Source organism: Cryptomeria japonica, chromosome 1 (assembly GCF_030272615.1).
Source record: "Cryptomeria japonica chromosome 1, Sugi_1.0, whole genome shotgun sequence".
NCBI classification, from domain to species: domain Eukaryota; kingdom Viridiplantae; phylum Streptophyta; class Pinopsida; order Cupressales; family Cupressaceae; genus Cryptomeria; species Cryptomeria japonica.
In genome coordinates, this window is record NC_081405.1 from 373358149 (window position 1) to 373384034 (window position 25886).

General features: G+C 37.1%; 1 protein-coding gene across 1 annotated transcript in view; it reads right to left on the reverse strand.

The window, feature by feature from the left end:
* LOC131857450 (phototropin-1B-like) overlaps positions 1–25886 on the reverse strand; it is a 118978-nt gene that overhangs the window by 25799 nt on the left and 67293 nt on the right. Inside the window, exon 6 of the mRNA XM_059210048.1 lies at positions 9436–9487. Coding sequence (XP_059066031.1) covers positions 9436–9487 — 52 coding nt within the window. The remainder of the gene's footprint in view (positions 1–9435; positions 9488–25886) is intronic.

Genomic DNA, 25886 nt, shown 5'->3' on the forward strand with positions numbered 1-25886 from the left:
ATGTTCCAGGCATCAAGAGAAATCTAGTCTCAATATCAGCACTGGAGGACAATGGATACAGAGTAACCTTCATGGACAACAAAGTATTGGCTTGGCCAAAGAACTCATCCATCAAGAAAGCTAAAACAATTGGTCAAAGACAAGGCTACTTGTATAAGCTATGCACAGAGCCCAACTTAGCCCTAATTCATGAAATTACAGATGCAAATGAAATCTAGCATAGAAGACTAGGCCACCTAAATTTTAGAGCTTTATCATCAATGGGAGACCTTGTCACAGGTCTACCTAAGTTAAAGCAATATCATTCAGGGGCATGCATAGGATGTGCCCTAGGTAAAAATACTAAGGGTGCTTTTCAAAATAGTACTAGGAAAACAAGTAAAATTTTAGAGTTAGTTCATTCTGATGTATGCAGACCTATGTCCGTACCTTCATTGGGGGGATTTTTGTATTATGCAATATTTGTTGATGACTACTCTAGGAAAACTTGGATCTACTTTCTGAAATGTAAAGAAGCAGAAGAGATCCTTAATAGGTTTAAAGAATTCAAATCACTATCAGAGAACTACACAGGAAATAAAATTAAAACCCTAAGAACTGATAATGGGGGGGAATACACATCAGAATTATTTAAAGAGTTTTGTAAAAATTCAGGGATTAAGATGCAGTTAACAATACCTTATAACCCTCAACAAAATGGGATAGCTGAAAGGAAAAATAGGACAATCGTTGAAGCTGCCAAAACTATGATTCTTGATCAGAATCTAAATATCAATCTTTGGGCAGAAGCAACTAGCACTGCTGTATATATTCAAAACAGATGTCCCCACTCTCATCTTGAAGATGAGACCCCTGAGGAAGTCTTTACTAAATCAAAACCTGATATTAGCCACCTTAGGATATTTGGATGCCCTGTCTATATTCATGTACCTAAGGAGAAAAGATTAAAATTAGAGCCTTCTGGAAAAAGGGGCATCTTTGTAGGATATAGTGAAACCTTCAAAGCTTACAGGATCTATATACTTGGTCAAAAGAATATTGAATTAAGCAGGGATGTGATCTTTGAAGAAGACTTAGCATTCAAAAGAGCCCAAAGCTCTCTAGACCCTAAAGTCTATATCCCCACCCCTAGCATAGATAGAGATCCTACTCCTGAGCTTCAGAGGGAGAATCCTGAGGAAACTATAAGTGAAACTCAAAGTCCACCTAGAGAAAACCTCAAGAAAAGACCACTATGGGCCACCAAGACTGTAGCAGAAGCTCAAAAGTTTGTTGCTCTTTCAGGGACATTCAAGGAAAGCAAAAGGCCTAACAAATTCACTAGCTATGTTGCCCTTATGAATGATCTCTCTAAAGTTGAACCAAACAATGTATTAGATGCTCTTGAACATCAAGTATGGAAGGATGCCATGTCTGAAGAGTATCGGTCTATTATGAAAAATGATGTTTGGGAGATTGTTCCTAAGCCAACTAAGAAATCTGTCTTTTCATCTAAATGGCTTTTTAAGATCAAACATGCTACAGACGGTAGTATTGAAAAACACAAGGCTAGATTTGTAGCTAGAGGTTTCTCACAAAAGGAAGGAATAGATTATGAAGAAAATTTTGCACCTGTTGCCAGATATACATCAGTAAGAGCCGTATTAGCCATTGCAGCAGCAAAGGGGTGGAAGGTACACCAGATGGATGTTAAGACAACATTTCTAAATGGTGAGATCTCAGAAGAAGTCTACCTAGAGCAACCTGAAGGGTTTGAAATTTATAATGCAGAGTCTCATGTATGTAGACTCAAGAAAGCTCTCTATGGGCTTAAACAGGCTCCCAGGGCCTGGTATGAAAGAATTGACACCTATCTCTCAGGACTAGGCTTCTCTAAAAATGATGCAGATCCCAATCTCTACTACAAAAGAAATAAAGGTGATATGCTAATGTTGATTTTATATGTTGATGACTTATTAATCACAGGAAATGATCATCTTATAGATCAATGCAAGAAAGATCTATCCAATGAATTTGATATGAAGGACTTAGGACTCCATTACTTCCTAGGATTGGAAGTATGGCAAAATTCTGACAACATTATACTAAACCAAGGAAAGTATACCTTGGATATTTTGAAGAGATTCAGAATGCTAAACTGTAAGCCCATGACCTCTCCTATGGAAACCAATTTACATGAACTTAAGGAAGCAGCAGCAGAGTCACAACCCACTGACTCTACTCAATACAGACAGATGATTGGGTCCTTGATGTACTTGGTGAATACAAGGCTAGATATCTGTTATGCAGTCAATGCCTTAAGTCAGTTCATGTGTGAACCTAAGGAGATACACCTGGTTGCAATAAAGCACATCATGAGATACCTACAAGGTACCCTAAACCTTGGTCTCAAATATGAGAAAGTTGATATAGACCTACATGGATTTATAGATTCAGATTGGGCTGGAAGTGTAGCTAACAGAAAAGCACTTCAGGGTGTTGCTTCAGTCTAGGTTCAACCATGATATCTTGGATCAGAAGGAAGCAGTCCTCTGTAGCTCAAAGCTCCACTGAGGCAGAATACATTGCAACTTCTATGGCTGCTTGAGAGGCAGTATGGCTTAGGAAGTTGCTTGTGGGGTTATTTGGAGAGCCTATGAAACCCACTATTATACATTGTGACAATCAGAGCTGCATAAAACTTTCAGTTAATCCAGTGTTCCATGACAGATCCAAGCATATTGAGATCCCAAACCACTATGTGCGAGATATGGTAGACAAAAATGTGATTCAATTAGAATATATTTGTACAGGAGATCAAACAGCAGATATTCTGACCAAACCTCTTTCCAGAGTGAAGGTTGATCACTTCAGAAAAGGTTTAGGTATGATAGAAAGGTAATTTGCTTTGTAATTTGTATTTACATATCAATAAGATGTTTAATGTGTAAACTTCTTTGTCATGATAGGACATTTTGGATTTTATCCCTTGGGTTCATATCTAAGAGGTGACGATCTCCCAAGATAATGAACACTTGTATGGAGACATTATAAGGTGACGATCTTATAATGTCCAAACCAGTTATCATGTTGGATCTCTGGTGTGTCATGGATGAGCCATGATTGTGTTGTGGTAAAACATTTATATGAGATGTTAGTGCACCTACCACAACTTGGATAAAGATGAGAATTGAATATTTTCTCATATGATTATCCTTAAGTATTGTGTGCTTAGGCAATACTGATATCACATGCTAAGGTGATATCTTGTCATCACAAGATTGATGTGATAGACATTTTGTATCACATGTTTAGGTGATACTTCATATCATGTGATTAGGTGATATGATTTCCTAGAAAGTTGGATTGTGTAAAGAATGCTAACTATCATTTGAATTATGATGCTTGATACACTGCTCTCATTTATCTTACCTAACTAAGAGGGAGTGTTAATGCATGGTAGATTCGGTAAGATAAATGATTGAATGAGAGATAAATGAAGTCTCTCATTCAATCATTTATCCTATCAATAAACCATCAAGAAAACTTCAAGCTATTTCATTTGATAATCCTTCCTCATTTATATATCAAATATACTTAGTCGATCAATATCGATAATGATATTATAGCATGGCATATCAGTGATCACCGATGGCTATCGGGTTAACCATGTATTGTGATTTACATTGGATTTGTTCCCAGCGATAAACAAATAATGATTATCGAGTTGCTTTTGGGTGGCAAAGTATGCACCGCTTGACATATATAACCTTTAGTTAGTGATTGATGTTGGTTAACTTAGACACCGATTCACATCGGTTAATATGCCATGCAAACATCGTTTGGCATACATCGTGAATACCGATTGGCATATACACTAAGTTACGTGGACCCCGATTAGTATCAAGCTGGTGATTAAAGAAACATCGGTCGATAATATATATAAAAGGGTGTGATCAAGTAGTGTCTTGATCGGTCATGTCCATAAGACATGACCGGTCAAGGCACTGCTTGATCCTCCCCTCTTGCATATATATATAATTTGATATTTGTGAAGAGGATATTGAAATCGATAAATATTCCTCTCACCTGCCAAACAAAGAAGATAGTCAGAGTTATAATAGAGATAGATAATACATAGATATAGAGAATACAAATTAGAATACATCTTGCATATTGAATTGAAAATTGGACAACATTTACAATAAGTGATATAATTAAATATTATTTCCTTATCCTAAGGTTTAATATTTAATTAAATTGATATTTTTTACTACTGATTAATGACTATGGAAATTGCACATAATGTCTCCTAAGTGCTAGGCGAATTATTATGTCTAGAAAGGGGCGCCAATTTTATATTGGGAGATATTATTTTATTCACCAAAAATATTTGCTAAGTCAAAATCGTGGTATGGTGCTTACTTGGCGTGATTCTTGACTTATGGTTTGGGCGCCATCCTCGGGTCCACTTGGTAAATGAAATGCAAATGGAAAAGTGGAATTTGGGTGCATTTGTGAGCATTTGCATTTGGATTTGGTGGTGTTGAGGTTATAAATAAGAGCCTTGGGCTCCCATTCTGGTTATCTTTTGAAATTGCATCATTATGCTGCCGGATTGGCGATTGAAAAATCTGAGCTTCGAAATGTGGCTTCCTAGCTAAGTCTCAGTTTCGTACTTGCAAGATAGTACCTAGTTGTGTCCTTGTATTTCCAGTGCTGTTGGTGAGTGAGTTGTAGATTGTGGAGTGTTTTGTGTGGGATTGGAGTGTTTTTTGGTTGCTGGTCGCGGAGCTGCTGAAACTATATTTTGCTCGTACCTCTTGGCCAGGTGATTCCATCATTCTGGGTACCGGCTCATCCATCTTTCCTACCACTGGCGATTCATCTTGTAAGTTTTTAGCACCTTATGTTGAGTGTGGAATTTATAATGCAAATCGAAATTCCCTGGTTAGGCGTTGGGTTTAGTGAGTGCATTGGGATGCGTGCAAAATAAATATGAGTGTTTTGATAGCTTTCTTTCAGTTTGTTTTCATTGTGGCTGGTGTAGCATTGGTTTAGAACTGATTTGGGATGAATTGGGTGAGTAATGAGAGAGTTATGAGTGTTTTAGTGAATCCATAGGCTATTGGTTTTGCATTTCCAGCCTGCAGATTTTGATGTTAGTAGAAATTTCATGCTTATTATTTGGATGTTCAGCATTACTCTTCTTCTCTCACTATCTTGATTATTGTAAGGTTAAGTAGTACTACTACTAACCAATTCTGGCTTGTAAACTCTCATCCCGCTGAAAAGTGGAAGAGGCTGGCTTGCTGCCTATTTCAATTGAAGTGTAATTCAGTCCTCCTGCTGCATAAGCAGTCGAGTAATGATTGATTGTAATGGTCCTCCCACTGCATAAGCCGTTGAGTTGAGTTTGTTTGTAATTTCAGTCCTCTCGCTGAAATATCGCGGTCGAGTGAATTGCATCTTTGTGTGTTTCTCTTGGTTGGTTCACCACCAAGTTTCTTACTTTCCCCGCTGGATAAGCAGAAGGGGCTGGCTTGCCGCCCGGTATTGTATTTCACTTCATCTTTCAACAGATTTGAGATCTAACGATCCCCTATACACCGCATGCTCTCACCTTCCCATATTGGGCACTTGGTGATCAGAAAGTGGAAGGGTTGCAATTTCCAGCAAGTATTGAGTTTATGTTTTCTAACCTTAACGGGTTATCTGTTGGTTGATGTTTATTATTGGTCCAAAAAACAAACGAAAAATATCTGGGATATTACAAACCTATTGTGACGTATTCACACATTGCCCCATTGCAAATGGAGACCCCCACTTTTTTATGCTTTCTAGGATAGTGGTAGTCTTTTGCTATTAACCTTTGAGTTGAAGAAGTGTAGTGGGTCAAAAGTTAATCAAGTCAGGTTTGTCTCTTTAGCATGAAGTGAGGTCAATCAATTTTCAAGGCTTTCAAAATGCATAATTTACACCTTCGCTTGCTTTAATGAGATGAAATGCTAAATTTGGCTAAGGCATGAAAATTTCCTTTGATTGCCTAGATCAGCAACTGAGGCATTGACAACACTTCCTTTGCCCAGCCAAGGCATAATCACTTCCACTTCTCCCAGCACTGCCAATGGGTACCCAAACTCGATCACTCCCATTTCCATTCCTCACATTTGCCATCACCATTTCACCCTTCCATTCTTTCCATCTCTTTCCCTCTTCATCTTGCAGCCCTTCCATCTTCTCTACTTTTCACTTCCTTCCACTTCCACCCCTCTATACCTTCACCACATCCCTCACATCTCCCTTTCCACTTCCATTTATTTCCATTCACCCTCACCTTCCCTTCCACCCTTCTATCCCATTCACTTCCTTCCCTCTAACCTCTAACCTCTAACCTCTACCTTCCTTCCTTCCTTCCTTCCTTCCTTCCTTCCCACTCCCCTTCCTACCTTTACCTTTTACCTCCACTACCACTTACATCTCCCTTACCTTCCATCTCCTTCCACTTCCTCTATCCCCTTCCCTTCCTACATCCCTTATCCTTCCATCTTCTTTCAACACCTACCTCTACCTTCACCTATACATTAACCTACACCTACACTTACATTTACACCTACCTCTACCTTCACCTATACATTAACCTACACCTACACTTACATTTACACCTACCTCTACCTTTACCTACATCCTAACCTCATCTCATATTCTTTACCCCCTAACATACCCCCCACTAACCTCTTACTCCCTTATCCTACTCATCCACTATCTTATTCCCCCACCACCATACCTCATATCCTTCCTTTCCACCCTCACTAACCCTAACCCATCTTAAACTACCTATCCTAACCTACCGTCAACCCCTTAACTACACCTTACACCTTACACCTTACACCCAACACCCAACCCCTTCCTTATCACCTTCTACCTCCCTTACCGCCTTCCTTATCCCTTTATTCCCTTTCCTAACTCCTACCTCCCACCGCAGCACTTCTTATAACCCCCGTATCCACCTTCACTTATCTCTCATTTCCCTACATCCCACTCCTCTTATCCTTCCCCCTAAATTCCTCCCCTTTCCTCACGTGGCAGCTTTCCTTACCACTTCCCTCACATTCCTTCCAACTCGCTAGCTTTGACTCCCTCCACTACCTTGAAACACATTCTTGGGCCCCACCAAAACTTTGGAGAGGAAAAGTTATAAGGCATTTAAAAAAAAAAGGAACATCCACCTCACCGTTATGACACATGCTCAAGCCCCTTAAATCCACGATGGAACATAAGGCAAGAGATGGCAGTATCGAATAAGGAAGCTGGCCTTTGAAGTAAAAGATGTGTCACATAAACAAAACATTGGGGGATTTAAATTCAGAATCAGATCATAAAAAGAGCATAAGTAAATGACAAGACAAAGGTGCGAATTCATATTTGAATTGAGATAATCGGATTCTAAGGAGAATTCAGGAGGTGCAGTTTTAAGTGAATAATCTGGCAGACATGAATTATAATCTACATCAAATTTTGGAAACAAGTTTATGCAGTCCTGATACGAATTCAAGCAGAGATTAATGCAATCCTGAAGAAGATCAAATTTAGGCCAAATCAGAGAAGAAGAGAAGCGAATGGTGAGGACAAACAAGTTGTTCATATTCAAATTTGGGTGTTTTCCTCCCTAATTTTGTGCAGATCCATTTATAGGTCTGAAAGTGCATTTGCAGATTTGAATCATCATGTGCAGAACCCCTTGTTGCCATTTTCAGATGTTGAAGAGTTTCATGAAGTGAATCCCGTGAATCATCTCACATTTCCTTAACCTAGTGTTTTTGTTCACAATTTTGATCTAAGTGTTTTCTTGGTCTTTCAGGTTTGGTATGAAGATGGAAGGCTAGGAAAGATAAGCATTCAAGGAAGCATAGAGGACCAGTCACGTGGAGAAGTCAAGAAGTTCAAATTCAAGATAAGCAACTTACATTTCAAGACAACATCAAGCTGGAAGATAGCTGTTCAAAGATAGCTTCTATTGCCACTCAAGAAGCCCGAAATCCTTCCATTGCTACCTAGAAAGCTCAAAAAACTTCTATTGGCACTTGAGAAGTCCAAAGTATTGCCTTTTCTCTTCATGGATCACGACTTATTGCCTTGGTTAAGCAATAACTTTGATCTTTTCAATCACCGACCTGGCCTAGAGTGCCTTTTTAGAGGTTTGATTTGGATACAAGGAGTTGTTTTGAAGATAGATTGATGAGCTTGGGCGAATGGAGTAAGAACCTTGAGCATTTCTTACGCCTCACCACAAATACAATTTCTCCTTTGCTCACTTGACATGGATGATTGACATAAAAAATTGAAACCAAAGGTCGAATTGATGAAGATTTGATGAGAACAAGCTGGAGATAACGATTTGAAATGACTTCCAGTGCCAGTGAAAAAGTCCGATGGTACTTCCTTTGCCATTCAAAAAGTACCAAATTTTTCTTTGGCATTTGGAAAGTGTGAAGTTTCTATTGCTCCTCAAGAAGTCAAATTCACTTCCAATGGCATTCAAAAAGTACGAAATTCTTCACTTCCAATGCCCTTGGAGAAGTCCTGAAATTCTTCATTTCCACTGCCACTCAAAAAGTCCGATTCACTTGGGAGCTTGTGATTAATTATTTGATATTGTCTAGCCTACAAAAGTTGGTCAGAGTTTGCGACTTTGGTGTGATCGGAAATAATTATTCATGTGGGCTGTACCCCTGATTTTCATTTGCTGTGATTTAACTTATCCTAGATCGAGGGAAATATAATAAGTGATTTGAAATTGAACTTGTGCTATGGTTTTATTGGGTAGATGTTTATTAGTGCCATACATTTGTAATTAAAAAATTAGTAATTGGTAATCTTAAAAAAACATGGGCTATATAATTAGTGTTTGGTATGCGATTCAATTGTTCCTTGGCGACTGGGAATGATATTTTCACCACGAATCTTGAGCAATTATTTCCCACCTTGAATGACTTCAAGGGAACAACGATTCCCATCCTTTGTCTTGTACTAAGTGGGTTACACCATCCACTGTAGGTATCGGCTGTGATGTCATATTGTTTCTAAATTTGAATCTTTAATGCTCTATGTAAAAAAAAAACATAAAATAATTAGCTTAATTTAGGAATAATATATTTAAATAACTTATAGAATAGTTAAATTGAGTTAGATTGTTGTTACTGTTAGCTAGGTTGTTAATAAATCCTTTACGATTGCACTTTAAATACAATCTTATACAGTTTGTTTTATAACTAATATAACTATCTATTTATCAAAAAATACATTACTATGAGCTTACCATAACAATCTAACTTACTGCACAAGTTGTTTTCTCCTATTTGTCTCAAATACGTTAATGATATAAAAATCTTAAGGTCTATAAAAATGGAAGTAAAAATCTTTTTGAGGGATGGTATATAATATCCAAAATATTACCAAGAGCCCACCAATCCACAGCACTACTATGGCCTGCCCCATTTATGATTTCCTGCACATAAACGACAAAGTTTCCAGATCAAAAGAAAGTTCACAGGTTTTGCAGATGCGACACAACAGTACTCAGGAATAAAACAAATTTTACCTAAATTATATGATATTAGCATGATTTAAATTCTATGCATGTTTTTTTATGTATTTCAGTAAACTATATATGCTTTCTAGAGTTCAACTAATGAATGGTTAATAATTACAAACACACTTTAGCATAGTTAGAAGAAGCGAAAATTCGTGAGCTTATATTGTCCTAAATAATGTATCATGTCCTACATAGATTGTTTTCTTTGGATTGTTATTGTTACAACTAGATATTTTTTAGTTCATAAGAACTAATCATGTCTTATAAAAAAGATGAAGGGGAGAAAACTACATGAATAATTTTTGACAACTTATTCATCAAAATATAGAGGAGTTAGTCAAAGTAACAAATACAAAAATATGAAACGGACAAACTGGATGACTTCAAGAATGACCCCCTAGTTTGGAATTTCTGCGTTGAAGGAGGGGTTGCTGATTTTTTGGAACGCTTGCAGGGCCATGACGAGCAGCTCTCGGCTTCTTTGGCCGCCTCTTGGTCTGGGAGGCGTGTTTCGGTGGGCGGCATTTCTTTCGAAGTCTCTGAGGAAACAATTGCCCAGGCCATGAAGCTGGCCCTTGACGGACGCTGCTGGAAGCGCACCAGCCATGTTGCCAACAACGAAGGCCTGAAATGCTTCTTCCGCAATCAAGAGGAACCTGTCAAACTCCAGGGTGGGTTTGCTTGAGAAGAGCTTAAACACCCATGGAATATGATCTGCCTTATGATTATGAAATACTTCACTCTCGAGGGCAGACACAAGGTATTTTACTACTATCATTTGTCCCTACTGAATCATTTTTGCAATAACGATTTGCTCTGTTTGCCCTTTTATTTACTACTTTCCATTGAAAGATCTGTTAAAAACACCATGGACCCCAAGCATGGGGATAGGCCGCCCTACCTCCTTCACCAGGGCCTCATTTATAGGTTCTACAAATTTCATGAGGCCCTTTGCCCCCCCCCCCAGAACCTCTCGCTCTCTCAGCCCCCTATGCCAACTCCCCAGCAGCTTGCCACCCTTTCTATGGCCTTCCCCAGATTTTCCCAATTTCTGCATGAAGGCTTTGCTACGGCCAACTTCTCCATGTCTCTGCCTGCTTTTGCCTCCACTGTTTCTTTATCTCTGGTCTCTCCCAGCTTGACTCTGTCCACCTCTCCCAGTGTTTCCCGCTCCCTGTCCAAGGGTAAAGGCAAAACCCCTGTTAAACACAAACGTATTGTCTTTGAAGACAATTCGTCTTCTGAGGATGCTGAGAATGACAACCCTTCCCCTGATTCTAAGGTAAAAAGGAGATTCTCCAGATTGGCTTTCAAAAGCTTGCATAAAAAGAAGACCCCCGTGATTGAAACTATTGACTTGGAGGAGGACCCCATTGAGGACAAGAAGGGAGAGGACCCTAAAACCACTATGGGGGCCCCGGTGAGGATGCTGCTGAAGCGGATATGACTAGGGACCCCATGGATTTGGGCATTGTTGGTGCTGCTGGCAAGGGCAATTCTGAGATGCAAGCCCAGGAATCTGTTGATGTTAAGGATAGGGCCCCTATGAACATGGGCACTGTGGGTGTCACGGGTGAGGAAAATTTTGATACTAATTCCCTGGACACTGGTGACTTGAACTCGGATTTAAAGATGGTGGAATAGGTGATGAACTCTATTTCTCTGATGGGCCTGGGCACTGATATCGACTGTTCCCCTGCTGAAGACGTGGCCAATGCGATGGATAAGACTATGGATGACAAGGCTACTGTGAACCCCCAGGGGGTCCCTACCCTGGAGCAAATGGAAATGCTATGCACGGACGTGTTGGACATCATGCAGAAGATTGAAAACCTAGGCCCTGTGCTTGAACTGCAGGCTATCATAGATGATGTCAGTCGGCTCAAGAGCAAGGTGGAGGCCAGGGACGCCCAAATTGCGGGCCTTAACAAATTTTATTTGCAGATCTTACATAGCTCGGCGCTCACCCTCTCTCTGTTGAGGGAACGAATTGCGAACACAGAGGCAGAGAAGCAGGAGGCTAAGGACCTGTATAAGTTCCTGTTTATTGAATGGAACAGTGTCATTGATGCCACTGGAGTGCGAAAGGCAACCCTATAGTTTGTTTTTTGTGTTTTCTACTTGTTTTTTATTTTCAAAGACTTGGTCTCGATATTGCTGTTATAGTTCTGTTACTGTTAATGCTATTATAGTGTTGTTTTTTGCACTGTGGTCTCGTTAATAGTCCTACTATGTAAAGGGTCAGTGCCCTCGTTCTCACTGCTTTTTTAATAAAAAACAAATACAAAAATAAAATTTATACAAAATTATCTATGTTCTTTTTTTTTGAGGGGTAAATTCTGTAATAATTTCAAATTTGTTTTTAGTTTTTTAGGTGACAAAATCTTTGGTGAGGGTTCTTTGTATGGTGGACAGGAATGACATGATGATGGGTTCCCTCTACGAGGCATTGGATAAAATCAAGGAGGCAATTTTACATTGATATGGTGGAAACAAAAAGACAAATTGAAATCATTTGGTGCATCATTGATAGTAGATGGACAAACCAACTGCACCGACTAATACATGCCTTGGCCTACTATTTGAATCCAAATTTCTATTTCTCTAATACATTCAAGGTTGATGAGGAGGTCATGGTAGGTGTTACTTCATGCATTGAAAGATGGTGTGAAATGTTGAGATAACAAACAAAGTTCTTGATGAGTTGGAGGTGAGATTTACTAAATTTGGCAATTCAAATCTCTAGAAACATCCATTTTACATACATAATAATTAATTTTCCATATTTCATCTAATTATTCAAGGTCTACAAGGGTGCAAAGGAGAATTTATTTTCTTTAGTTCAAGCAATTCAAAGGCAAGAAAACAACTAGGTTAAAAAACAATCTTTTATTTTTTAGCTCAATACAAGTAGAAATTAGAAACTTGATTTTTATATTTTTTACTTAAAAGTTAATTCTTATATTTTTTAAATGCTTTTTTGTAGATTTATGGTGGGAGAATTATGATGCTAGAATGTCCTAGCTATGTATTACTTCTAGTGTGAACTCAATTGGAGCCTATTTGAGAGCATTCACATGAAGAAGAGAAACAAGTTGACCTAGGAGTGCCTCAATGATCTTGTCTTTGTTCGGAACAACCTTTTCCTTCGAACTAGAAAGGTGGAGATAATTTCACATGATTCCATTGAATTGGATCAGATTGATCCTTATGGTGAATTGACTAATAATGAATAGAATGATGTCCTCCTTACTGATGAAGATCTTGTAGAATTGGAGAGAAGAGCAACTAAGCAACAAATTGGATTCAATGGAGGAAAATGAAGACACTCTTGAAGAAACAATCTATCATCATTTTGATATTGACTTACCTTCTAGTTCAAGGCCTGAAAAATTAAGTTACTCTAAGAGGGGAAAGAGGAAGATACAAATTGAATTTGATTTTTCTTTTTCTCATTTTGATATATCATTATATGTAAGTTACAATTCTGTTATACTTTATTATCTATAATTATGCTATATTATAGTGTATTGTTCAACTTTGAAAATATGAAATTTCAAATTTTGAGAGTTTGAGGATCATACAACACGTAATATTTGAATTATAACAAATTGATAGTCAAATTAGACTTTTATGTTCTCTAAATGCATTAATTTTTTGTTTTATGTAATTATAATATATTTTTTTCCTAGTTTGTGCTGATTTTTTTTCTTAGTCCATGCCAAGTCTCAAGTCCAAATCAAAATTTTGGTCTATTAATTCCAAGTCCTAAAACTATGCCCCCAACGATTGTATGCATCTCTTGCAACTTGGAAAACAATTTGGTCAACAAGTGTGCATGATCCACAACACAAATCTCCAAAAATTCCATGATGATATCTTGAAGAGTCTCCTTCCATTCCCAAATAATATTAGACAAGGAATGAAATTCACTCTCAAGATGATGATCTTTGATTTGTTGATGTATGATAATATCCATAAACTACCACAAGAGTAAAGGCTTCCACATGTAATTACCACTGTGTTTTTGCTACACCAATTAGTTACTGTTGGAATCAATGAACACTGAGAGGGGTGGCGGGGGGGGGGAGGTGAATCAATGTTCATTGATTCCAACAATTGGTATCAAAGCTAAGTTCCTCGGAAGAAGCCTACCAGCTTGAGGTGGATCTTGTAAGTGAATCAATGGATTCCAGTAGTCTTAGAGAATAGCTACATGTTGCACTTGATGATCTAGATCGGTCCAAAGCTAAGGTCAAGCAATTGAAGGCAAATTTGAAAGATGGTGAGAACTTTATTGAATCACTGAAAGATCAGTTGAACAAGTCAAGAGACAAGAGAAAGGAGCTTATTGATCAACTTCAAGAGAAAGAAAATCAAAGCATTGATGAATAAATTCTAAGAAGACTGAAGAATGTGAGAAACTTGCTAGAGTTAATGCAATTCAGAAAAATGAAATGGAAGCTATAGTAATGAAATTGACCAAGGAGATTGAAGAAAGGAAGAAGAATGAAGAGAAGCTTGCTCAGTCCTTGAAAGACAAATATGAATAATGTTACGGACTAGTGAATGAGAATGATCAACTGAAGCAAGAATTGCATGAAACCAAGGAAGATCTTGGAAAGCAGATCCATTTTCTTAAATACGATCTTGAAGTTGCAAATGAGTATAAGGAAAAGTTCTGGATCAGCTCAGCCAAATTAGATGAGATGCTTGCAAGTCAAAAGAATCCTAATGATACACAAGGTCTTAGATATGAGAAAGGCGAAAAATCCAAATCAGCACAGCAGAAGAACCAACCTAATGCTCATAAATTCAATGGTAACTACTTTGTTTGCAATAAATTTGGCCATATGGCTAGTCAGTGCAGAAATAGGATGAACAATAATGGTCCATCTTTTACCGGTCAATGTTTTAAATGCAATAAATATGGTCATAAGGCAAATGTATGTATAAGTATGATGAATAAATTTCAGAATAGGAGAAATGTCAGATGTTATGCATGTGGTAGGTTTATACATGTTGCTAATCAGTGAAAATCAAGGGGAAACCAGATGAATTTTAGATCTATGCAAGAAAATGTTGTTTGCTATGCTTGCAACAAATATGGTCACATTGCAAAGTATTGCAGAAGCAGAAATATGAATAGGAGAGGTCCGAAAGACAAGAACAAGAATGTGAAGCCAGATGAGAAGGGTAAAGCAAAACTTGAAGAGATCAGAGATCAAATAAAGAAAACTTGGGTAAAGAAGAGCAGTGATGATGTAGAAAGTGTGTCCGCACCTGATTCTGGTGTTGGAACCTCATCCGGTAATTATGCTAAGGCATCAGGCCTTAGGGGGATATTTTCATGAAAAAATTACAAATCCCTTGTTGAAGATCTGTACCTGGTTCCGACAGGTTGCAGATGCTTGTTTGGTGATTTTCCAAAAGAGTTTGATGGTCTACAGAAGATTTCCTGAAAATTTGTCAGTATACAGGGTAACCAGAAGAGTTAGGGTTAAGAGCATTTATTATACCTAAAAGTTAGATATGTGGTGATAAAAGACAAATAAACCTTTCATTTATTAATTTGCAAAGACTAGTAGAGCAAAAAAGAGCAGAATTTCCACAGATTTAGAGCGAATAGAAGTTTCATCATCCGATCTTCCATCCGGTTGAGAGGTATTTATCGGCTATCACTTTTTCAATTTGAAGCTTGAAATTTTGATATGGCATCCTCAAGTATTGCAACCCCATTGGTAGTTGATGTCACTGAAAGAGCTAGACCCATTTTTAAGAAGCATCTTTATAAGTCTATGGGAGATGATCCAAATGGTGCTTTTTCATCTGTTTCATATGGAGTATTGCATGTGGAAGATATTAGGGCTTACATCCACTGTAACATTGAAGAGCTCAGAAGTGCCTAGATGCTGAATTTATACACGAAGCACATGATTGATGAAATGGGTAACCTGAAACTTGAATTCAAGTCAATTGAGGAGAAGGGTTTCGCACAGTTTGTTCATTTTCCGGTATTTGATGAGCCAGAGTGGGTTCGATACATTTTGAGCAGGATACATGATGAATTCAAGTGGCTTGACAAACCTTACAAGATTACTCAGAGTGCAATCAAGGTGGTAACCTATTTAAGCTCATTCAATGAGGTGCCTACTCTAAGAAATGTCAAGAATTAGATGGTTACTGAGGCAACCAGTTCTCAATTTGATAGCAGATCAATGACTATTCATGATATTGTTGAATATGACGTCTGATTTGCATCTATGGTGATGGGTTACAAATTATATCAATTCAGCCGAGACAATTTAGTATCTAGTACAGCTATATATGCGGCTTATCAGATATTGAAAGAAGATAAAAAGTACGATTTGTGTGAAATGCTCCAGAGAGAGCTGTTGAGCAATTTAAAGAAAATCAAGCAAGATAAAAAGCATTTATTCAAATTTGGAACCTTAATTATATGTTTATATTTCTATTTTATGAATGAGATTCTGGGAGTTGGAAAGGTGTAGTGGGCCTATGACAAGCCGGTAGTAGTGAAAATCAAAGAAACACTTTATGGTCTTGGAGATACTATAGTCAAGAATGGTATTCTTTGGGGATACTTCAAAACACTTCAAAACATGATGTAGAGCCATGAGTGAATCCCTAAGGAGATTGTGGAGAAATATGGAGACTCAATATGCTTCATGGTTGATACTAACCAATGTCTTATGGAAGCTGTAGAACCTAGAACTTCATGGATCATGCCCATGGGATATGAGGTTGAAGCACAAACTCTTTTTTAGGAAATTTTTTTTTTTTTTTCTTTTTTTCTAAATTTAGAAAGTTCTATTTTGGGCATTTTGGAGCCAATCTGGAAACCTGCTTTTTCGGCTTGCTTTTTTCTAAAAATAGAAAGTTGCTTTTTGCTTTTTTGGAGGTCTTGGATTGTTCTAGTTTTAGAAGTGACAAGTCAGAAAAAAATCATCCAGAACCAACCAAGTATGAAATAACTTTCGAATCCAGAAGAAAATTTCTAAAAAGATGATTGAAGATCACAAGAAATTGACTAAGTCTAGAACTTGGTTCGAGAAAAATTCCTTTTTTCTTTGGAAAAAAAATTCCTTGTTTCCTTGTTTCCACAAAATAATTTCAAGTTTCCATGGAAAACTTCCTTGAGCACAAGCAAAGTTTGCCAAAGGCAAGTGGAAAACTTCCTCATCGATGTTGAAGTCCGCCCAAGAAGGGGTAATAAAGGTGATTAAGTATATGTGCTTGCAAGAGGAAATGTTGAAAATTTTGGTTAAGTATAAAAAATTCCTAATCCAACCTCAAGTCCACACTACCTCATGGTGAATCTTCCTTGCACACTTGCAAAGTCCGCCCATGCCATTGTCAATAGTTCCTTGGCTAGCATCAAAGTCCGCTTAGGCAAAAATTTCAAAAAAAAAAATTCAAAAAAATGTTGAGTAGAAGGAGAAATTCGCCCAACTCAAGAAAGTAAGGCGTTTGAATTTGGCTAAATTGAAAAGGAAATAAAGCAAAAAGGTTTCTAGAAGGAAGCAAAGAAAGTAAATTGCAAAAACTTCTAAAATAAAAAATAAAACAATAAAACAAAAAAAGTTCAATTTGAAGGCCAAATTGTGACCAAGTGCATTGCCTTCAAAAAAATTCATTAAAACAAAAAAATACTCCGAGGAGTTCGAGTTTTCTATAAGTATAGGCCTTGGCAACTTCATTATTCACACTTCTCTCTTTTCATCTTTGAAGAATTCGAACTATCTAAGTCATCTCTACAAGTTATTTAGGCAATTTAAGGGTGTAATTGCAGGTTTCAAGAAGAATTCAAGGCATTTGAAGGTTGATCAGCAGTATCCTCTAAGATTCTTCTCCATTTCTTGCAGGTCTGAAGCAACTCGAAGGCAAAATTCTGAGATTTTGGCCTCCATATTCTCTCCTTTCTAACTTTTCATTATCAGACCAATACATGGCTGTTCTACACCTAATTTTTGAATTTCATTAGAAGGATAGGAGTTCTTTTTGTGATTTTGATGCAGGGATGACCTAAATCAGACTTAATTTTTACAAAATTATGATTCCTAATTCTGAATTTGATTGCCTAATCTGATTCTCATCTCAGAAAATTCCCAAAATCGGGCTCTATTCTTAAAATTTTAGAATTTTTTGAATCTGAATTTGGAATTCCAGAATGTTTATAGGTCTGATTAGACCTAAATTTCTGAGTCTTATTTTGATTTCCAGGGTGTTTATAAGGTCTGATTTTGATTTTCCGAACCTCCATTGATCTGATTTCCACCTCTAGAGTCTCAAATCAGACTGAATTTCAAGATTTTCATAGTTTTCTGAGTCTAATGTCAAGTTTCAAAAAGCATTCCTAGAACTGATTTTCGATTTAGAGTTCAAAATTAGGCATAAATTTCATAAAATCTCAGTTAATTCATTTTTTATTTTTGTTTCTCAGACCATACTCAGTCTGATTTTCAAAGTTTAATTAGAAAAATAGAGTTATTCTTTCAGAATTTGTCAAGATAACATCAAACTTGCTTCGTTTAACTTAAATTTTTTTCATATTTTCAGGTTCTGGATGTCAACTCAAGGAAGAGACATCTAGGAAAGTGTCGATGAAACAAGGAACCAATTAAAAAGATGATGGAGAGACAACATTCATGCTTCAAGGTGGAACCCAAGGATGAAAGGAATAAAGGACTTACACTTCATCGAGACATTCAAGAAGATCAAGTCATCCAAGGATGAAAAGCTCTACATCTACCTTGGATTTCTTTTGAAAGCTCAAATCAAAAGATTCCACATCAAGCAATTGGAACAACTTGATCATCCAAAAGATATTGCCTAAGGTATCAACACTTCTTCATGATGAGGAATCAAATTATTTAATTTAATATTATATAAGTTGTCTCATTATATTTATTTTAAATTACACGTGAGATGACTTTATCTTTTATCAAATTAATAAAGTGACTAAAGTATAAAATTAAAATAATTAAAAAGTCACTTAATAAATAATAAAGTGTACCTACCCTCTTCTAGAAGGAATCTCATGATGAGTTGTGAAAATGATTGATGATTAGTGAGATTGGAGATTGATTTGGATATGATAACTGACTGATGCGTTGCATTGGTTGAATCTATGAGGATGCAAACCTTCAGCAAATTGATAGGACTGGATGAAACCCTAGTTTCTTCATCTTGGGAGTAGGTTCATGACGGAATCTACATCAGGGCCTAATTTGTGAAGTCTTCTCTCAAAGACAAATTTGCAGCTGAGAGGGTGTTGCCATTGTGGAGCTGATTGTACTACATTTTTCTGAGCTATTGCCACGGTAATTTTCAGACCTCATAATTGAGGAGAGGTGTCACAATTTTGGACAAAATAACCAATATTGGTGCATCGATTCTTATTGGGCAGGATAGGTGATTTCTTTGAAGACCTATTGAAGGATATATTGAAGCCACATTGCGAGTTTACTGTCACAAATCCCAGGTCTGAAGCAAGTTTGTGTTTCCCTCACCTTGTCCACGATTTTGATCATATCTTGTCAAAAGCCATCAAATTGTCCTACTAAAGTCAGCGATATCCTTGGAAAGGATAGGTGATTCTTCTTGTGACAATTGAGGGTGTAATAAGATGGAATCAGCACCATATCAAATCTAAAGCAAAATCGTTGCAGTGAGCCTTTACCCTCGACTTTGCTCATAGCCCATCCATTTGGTATCGAGTCTCATCTACAAGGTCAACACTCTCTTCTTGGGAGGTGAATGACGGTGTTAAGTGCCTGAAAGGAGCCTAAATTGCTAGCAAATAATTGTTATCAAATTTTCACATGCAGTAGCAGGGGCGATTTAGACAAATCAATCATTTTGGTATTAAGAAGTTATGGCATTTGGCAAGGGCAAGATGATTGAGGAAAGGAGGCGATCATCTGAGGAGAAGAGGTTAAAGGTTAGCAGCTAATCATTATCAGTTGTCAGACCATTCGTATTGCAGCAGGGGCAAATCTGAGATAAGTTCGATTTGGTTCTTAGGAGGCTCCAAAATTCAAGATATTGTTTGCTTATTCAGCCTTCTACCTTGCCGATCTTCTCCAGGTTCTTTGGCTTTGTCCTTAATAAATTCTTGATGATGAATATGAATCAAGTTATGGCAGCTTGTGTACTCAGAAAATTCTGAAACTTGTTGTAGTGATTCGTAAGTTTAGCCCATTGTGCTGCTATTTGTAATCAGAATTATCAGGAGGAGTAAGATTACATTTTCAGATCATTAAGTGTCACCTATAGTATTTGGGATGCATGCCTACTGTTTGACTTAATGTCTATTGGCTGTGGATGTTGATTACACCCTATGAAGGTCTTAAGAGTTAAAAAAAATTGTAGTCTATACGCTTTGTGCTGCTAGATTAAATCATGGGTACACTCAACAAACTCTTTAATGCTGTCATACAACATTAAATCAGACTGAAACACTAATCAACAGAGTGAGATTTTGTATGCAAGCTGTTTGTAAATATTCCTTGTGTTGAGGAATCCACCATTTCCACACTATTTTGAACAGGGGATATTAGATAGGATGCGTATTTGGTCTCAATTGGTTTCAAGAACTCCTTCACGAAGGTCCTGAAGAGAACATGTGAAGTGTGGTGGTTGCAGATAAACATCTGCACATATCTCGCATCAGTGACCACTCCTCTAATCTAGTCAATCTTCCCCATGTCCTTGAGTGCATTGTTCATGGCATGCACACAACATGGGGTCCACCAAATGTATCTATAGGCTTCCTCAATGACTCTCCATGCTGCTCTACACACATGGGTTGCATCTGTCACTACTTGGACCGCATTTTGTGGCCCAACCTCCTCAATAGCCTCCCTGAGGACCTGAAATTGAAAATCAGCATCTTTGCGATGCCCTATACAATCAATTGCTCTAAGGAAGTATGGGCCCTCTGCACATGTGACCATGATGTTGATGAGTGGACGATGGCTAATGTCCATCCACCCATCCATAACTATGCTGCACCCCGATGCCACCCAACATGCCTTCATCTTCTCCATCAAAATATTGATCTTGGAATAACACTTATCCAAGATCGAGGTCCTCATTTTCGTCTCTTGGTGGTACATAAGATGTTCCTCCCTTTGCCACCATAGCCATCATCTCCCTATAATAAGGAGATCGTGTAACATGAAATGGAATGCCATTGGCAAATAAGAAATTGCCAATGGATTCATCTATCTCATCTCTTAGCTGCACATTAAACATATGAGCAATGGTGTTACTTTGTGGTGTCTGCAACCTACGTTTCCCTGCCCTGGCGGCACTAGAAGTGGAAGTGGATGGAGATCCAAACATCATTCCTCCCGTCTGGGAAGCATGAGAAGTATGTGGCAGATTCTAGCTGTGCTGAAGGGCTGCCCTAGCAGACAAAGTAGTAGGTATTGAAATATTTGTGTCATCTGGAACCCCCCAAAGCCTGTTAAACTCAATTCTGTACTTTATATTTTTAGCTTCCTCCAAAAACTTACAATGTCTCACACCTTTTCCTGTCCAAAAAAGAAAGTGTGCATTCACCCTACTGATGCTACCAAACCATTTAGTGTCACAAATGTTGCACTTCCACTTCCTTGTCCCCCACATGAATGTGATGTGCCTTGTACTGATATTCTTGAAGCAAATTGTTTGAGAGGAGACTTAGGATCAAAAGGACCCCTAGCATACGGTGCCAACAAATCTGAAGGGCAATCTGTACTAGCTGGTGCACTCACCATAGAACTAGATTGGGCTCTAGGATCAGCCCCATGGTCACCCCCCTCATTTTCAAGTTCAAATTCTGAGTCATTCTCACTATGAGAATGGATTTCCATCTCATCCTCACTCATGCCTTGGGAGCTCATTGTGAAATTGACATTGCATTTCACAAAATAAAAATAAAAATAAAAATAAAATTAGTAGTTTAACAAATAAATTTATTTTCCTATTCATCTCAAATTCAGATTTGATGTTGAATCTTGAGGGAAAAATGATGAATGAAATTTTCCCTCAAGATTCAACATCAAATTTTATTATTTTTATTTTGAAAATAAAATTTACAATTTATGATTTTTTTAATTTAAATATTAAAATAAAAATAATAAAATTTGATGTTGAATCTTGGGGGCAAAATTCATCATTTTTCCCTCAAGATTCAACATCAAATCTGATTTTGTCATTTTGAGATGAATAGGAAAAAAAAACAAATTTAAAGCTAAACAAACAGAACCAAAAATGACATTGAAAATCAGAAAATAAAACCAAAAAAAAAAGAACACCCTACCTTGTGCTTGAAAAATCTCTGCAAAATGCAGTAGAATCTTCTTCTTCCTCTTCTTCTTGCTTCTTCTCACTCCTATCACACTTGCAATCACTTTTCTCACTCCTTCAATCAGTCTTCTACAAGTTTTTCCTCCTCTTCAGCTTGTTGAAAAAAAAATCAGTGTTTCAAAATGAGAGTGAAATCAACAAAAACATGGTTTTGTGTTGTTTTGGGGGAAAGGGTGGGGCCCACGTCCAATTAGGGTTACCCTCCAACCCTCAAAAATGTCACTTTTTTTTATATTTTAATTTTAAAATCTGCATTTGACGTGGGGTGACGGGAGACGTCTAGGCGACTCCCTGCCCCTTGAGAAACGCCTCTGCATCTCCCAAGGAGACGTGGAGATGACCTCAAGTCTCCCACATCTCCTTGGGAGACGCAGAGACGTTTCCCCATCTCTGACGACACTTTGGTGGTGGTGGCAATACAGTGGAAGACGTGGCGTCCCCGTCCCCCCGTCTCGGAGACGTCCCCATCTCTGAGATGCGGCCAAAAGGGGGGGGGGGGGGACACGTCAAAACACTGTTTTTGCTTTAAATTGTATTAAATAGGGCCCATAGGTAGTCTTGTTACAATAAAGTCAATTTTTCTTTTACAAACTGATTTTTTGGAATTTCCAGCTATGCATTTTTTTTATTATTCTTTTCCTGTGTAGCATTCTATGTCTTGCACTACTCTCTAAAGACTTGAAACAACATCGCTTCGGTCTTTTCGTGCTGTGGTTGTATCTTTCATCTAGTGAAATTGATCCTTGCCATTGTCGTGCTTTGCCTTTAACCTGCAACATGGTCTTCATTGACACCACTATGTGGTCATCATCTAGATCTTGCGTGCTCCTTTCGGTGGCGTTGATCTACAAAAAAATGAGTTCAACTTGAATCAATTACCTTGAATATATAAATAATTGTGGCAAATATTAATTGCTTTCAAGGTAATGTTGGGCTTCATTCTGACAAAATGATTACACTTTACCCCTCTTATTACTTCGTTTGCGTTGACACTAAACGACTCATTTCATTATTTGCTAAGTTTGGGTCGGGTTTTTTATCAGCATTTGGAGGCAGGATGGGAAAAAGGCATTTCGGTTTTAAGCCATCCAATTTTATTATAATCGATTCCTCTCAATACCTTTTGATATATCATTCGGTGTATTTTTTGAAGGTTTGAAAGCATTTAAAAAAAATGTCTACTTCACGTGTTCTATCTAGGCTCAAATTTTACTTTGACTCATTTAGACTTTCACCGCCTGTTATGCTATGCTCAGTATTTATATCAGCTGATTTGAAGATGTTTTGGCTTAAAAACAACATATGAAATCATCTTCATTCGACCCCCTTTATTTTAAATTCACCAAACTTTTGGTGCCTTGGACATTTTGGGATTATTTTTGGCCTTTTGGAAGGGAATGACAAAAACAAAACTTAAATTTGTTTATTTTGAACCTTCTCACCTTTTGGCCTTCTCTTGACATTTTCAGGGATTTTAGGTGATGTGAAGATGTGTTAGTTCTCCAAAAAGACATACAAACCCAATCTTATTTGACTCGATTTTTTATGGGCATTTACAAGGAGACTTTGAAAAAAAACTTTTGATTTAAAAAATGCAAATTTTATCTAATCGAACCCCTCCTTTTTATTATTTCATTGGCATTTCATCGGGTCTTTTTCGGCGGATTCAAGGCGTTATATGAAAATCGTGATTTTGCACACAGAGGAGATGATAACAAAAAATGTTCGAACTTCTATTTTTCGCGTTGGCATTTTGTTTTCGTTTATTCGGCAGGGTTTCCTCTACTTTAGAAAGCTTGCGACAATAAAGAGAACGATTTGATCTGAACGAAAATGCTTGAACTTCATTATTCTCTAGTTTCGATTTTCAATGCTAGGCTTTGAGATTCTTGTCAGCATTTGCAAGGCGTCTGAGAAATATGACTCCAACATACTTTGGCTTTTCTTGTGATTTACAATTTTGGCTCGGCCAAGCTTTGGTGTTTCCTACGAGATTATTATCGGCTTTAGCAGATGTGATTTTGAACATTGGGTAACGAGGTATCTCCCTCATGGTAGGCTCTATGGGGGTCTCTGTCACAAAGACGGGGTGTGCCGTGTGAAGCACAACAGTGTCTATCGAGGTAGTAGCTACAATTGTGTGGGTGCTGCTTCTAGTATGTTATCAACAATGTATCAATATAATATTTGTGACGGTGTTCTAATCAGCATATATTCATCTTTGTTCGGCATTGCAGAGTTCCATTGACCATTGTGAACTTGTATTCTCTTGTTATATGGTTTTATGAAGTAATTCATTGTGTTGTAGTAGTGTTTGTAGACACTTAAATTTATCTTGAACTAGCAAATGTCAATGTCACTAATTATTCCTCTTTCTTAATTAAATAATTTTTAATTATTTAATTAATCTGACTTCATTCCTTTGAATTAATATTCTTCTTTCATTTAAAATTAATCATTTTCCTCTAAATTAATTAAATAATCTTATTATTTAATTAATCTCAATCTTCCACTTTAACTAAACGATCTTTATTGTTTAATTAAATTCAAATTCTATTTTCCCATGATTAAATAATTTGTTTAAATTATTTAGTTATCTAATAATGTCTTCTCGAATTAAAAAAAAATCTTAAATTTGTTTAATAAATCTAATTTCCCTCCAAATTTAATTCAAATTCACTTCCCACTAATTCTAATTTTGTTTCACATTTTCGAAAACCAAAATTCAATCCAAATGACATTCATCCTAAATCTCCTACATCACATGTGTAAATTGTTAACTAACACTGACGCTTAGTTCTAACTAGTAACTCATCAATCACTATTTTTTCACTAGTCAGTTACTTCCCCTTTTTTCGAAATCCACTTTTTCTAACTACTTAGACAAGTCAGTTCCAATCCCAATCATGTCCCTTGACTAGTTAGTGTAGTGAGTTATTCTCTCAATCAAATTTAGTCAGAATGAATAATTGTCTCTCACCAACCTGTCTCATTGAATCTCAACCATTGACTAGTTTTGTCTTCAAGTCAATCTCAACCATCAAATCAAACCTCTGAAAACTTATAAATTGCATCAATCCTCCCTTTTCAATAACCACTATCTTTGTAATTCTTGTGCTTACATATTGTAGGTTTTTATGAAGTGCAACTTTGAGAGCCTTTTTTTTCTACAAGAAGGGGGACAATGGAGGCCAAGTGCATTGGAGATCAACTATGAGTTTGCATATTTCATTGATGTTTTGTGTTGATTGATCTTTGATTTGTATTCCTCTATTGTGTTGTGTTTGGATTTGTTTATTAGATTTAGAGGTTTGGTGGTTACCTTTTACATCTAATATTCATGCCGAATTTCCCCACGACAACATCTGGTGAATCTGACATGAAGATACAGTTGACTGATTTCTGATTTTTGTGTGTTGTGCAACTAAGGCCTCTATTTTTGTAAGTGCTAAAAGATTTCTGCATTTGCATACTGATTTTTGCATTTTCTGTGATTTTTCACGCAATTGCAAGATGATTTTCACATTTGCTACTCGGGAATTTCGCAATTGCCTACTTAGAAATATTGCATTTACAAAAATGGGCATAACTTTTGTATAACATATCGGATTTTTGAAATTCAAAATGTATTGGAAACCTGATTCGATGCTCTATACTTTGGTATAATTATTTTCTCCATATCTATCATATAAAATTTGGTAAATTTTTTTAAAGTCACTCCTTTTAAAACTTTATTTTCTCATATCTTTTTCATACAAGATCATCTTTTAGTAAGATTATTTTTCAAATCTATGAGAAAATGATAAGGAATTCACTCATAACATGTCTTGTATCATTTAGACATTGTTAATTTTGGGCTATTCTTGTTGTGAGTAACTCATTTTGTGTAGCTTGTTCTTCGTTTGATGAAGACCCCTCTTGGTAACAATTTTTT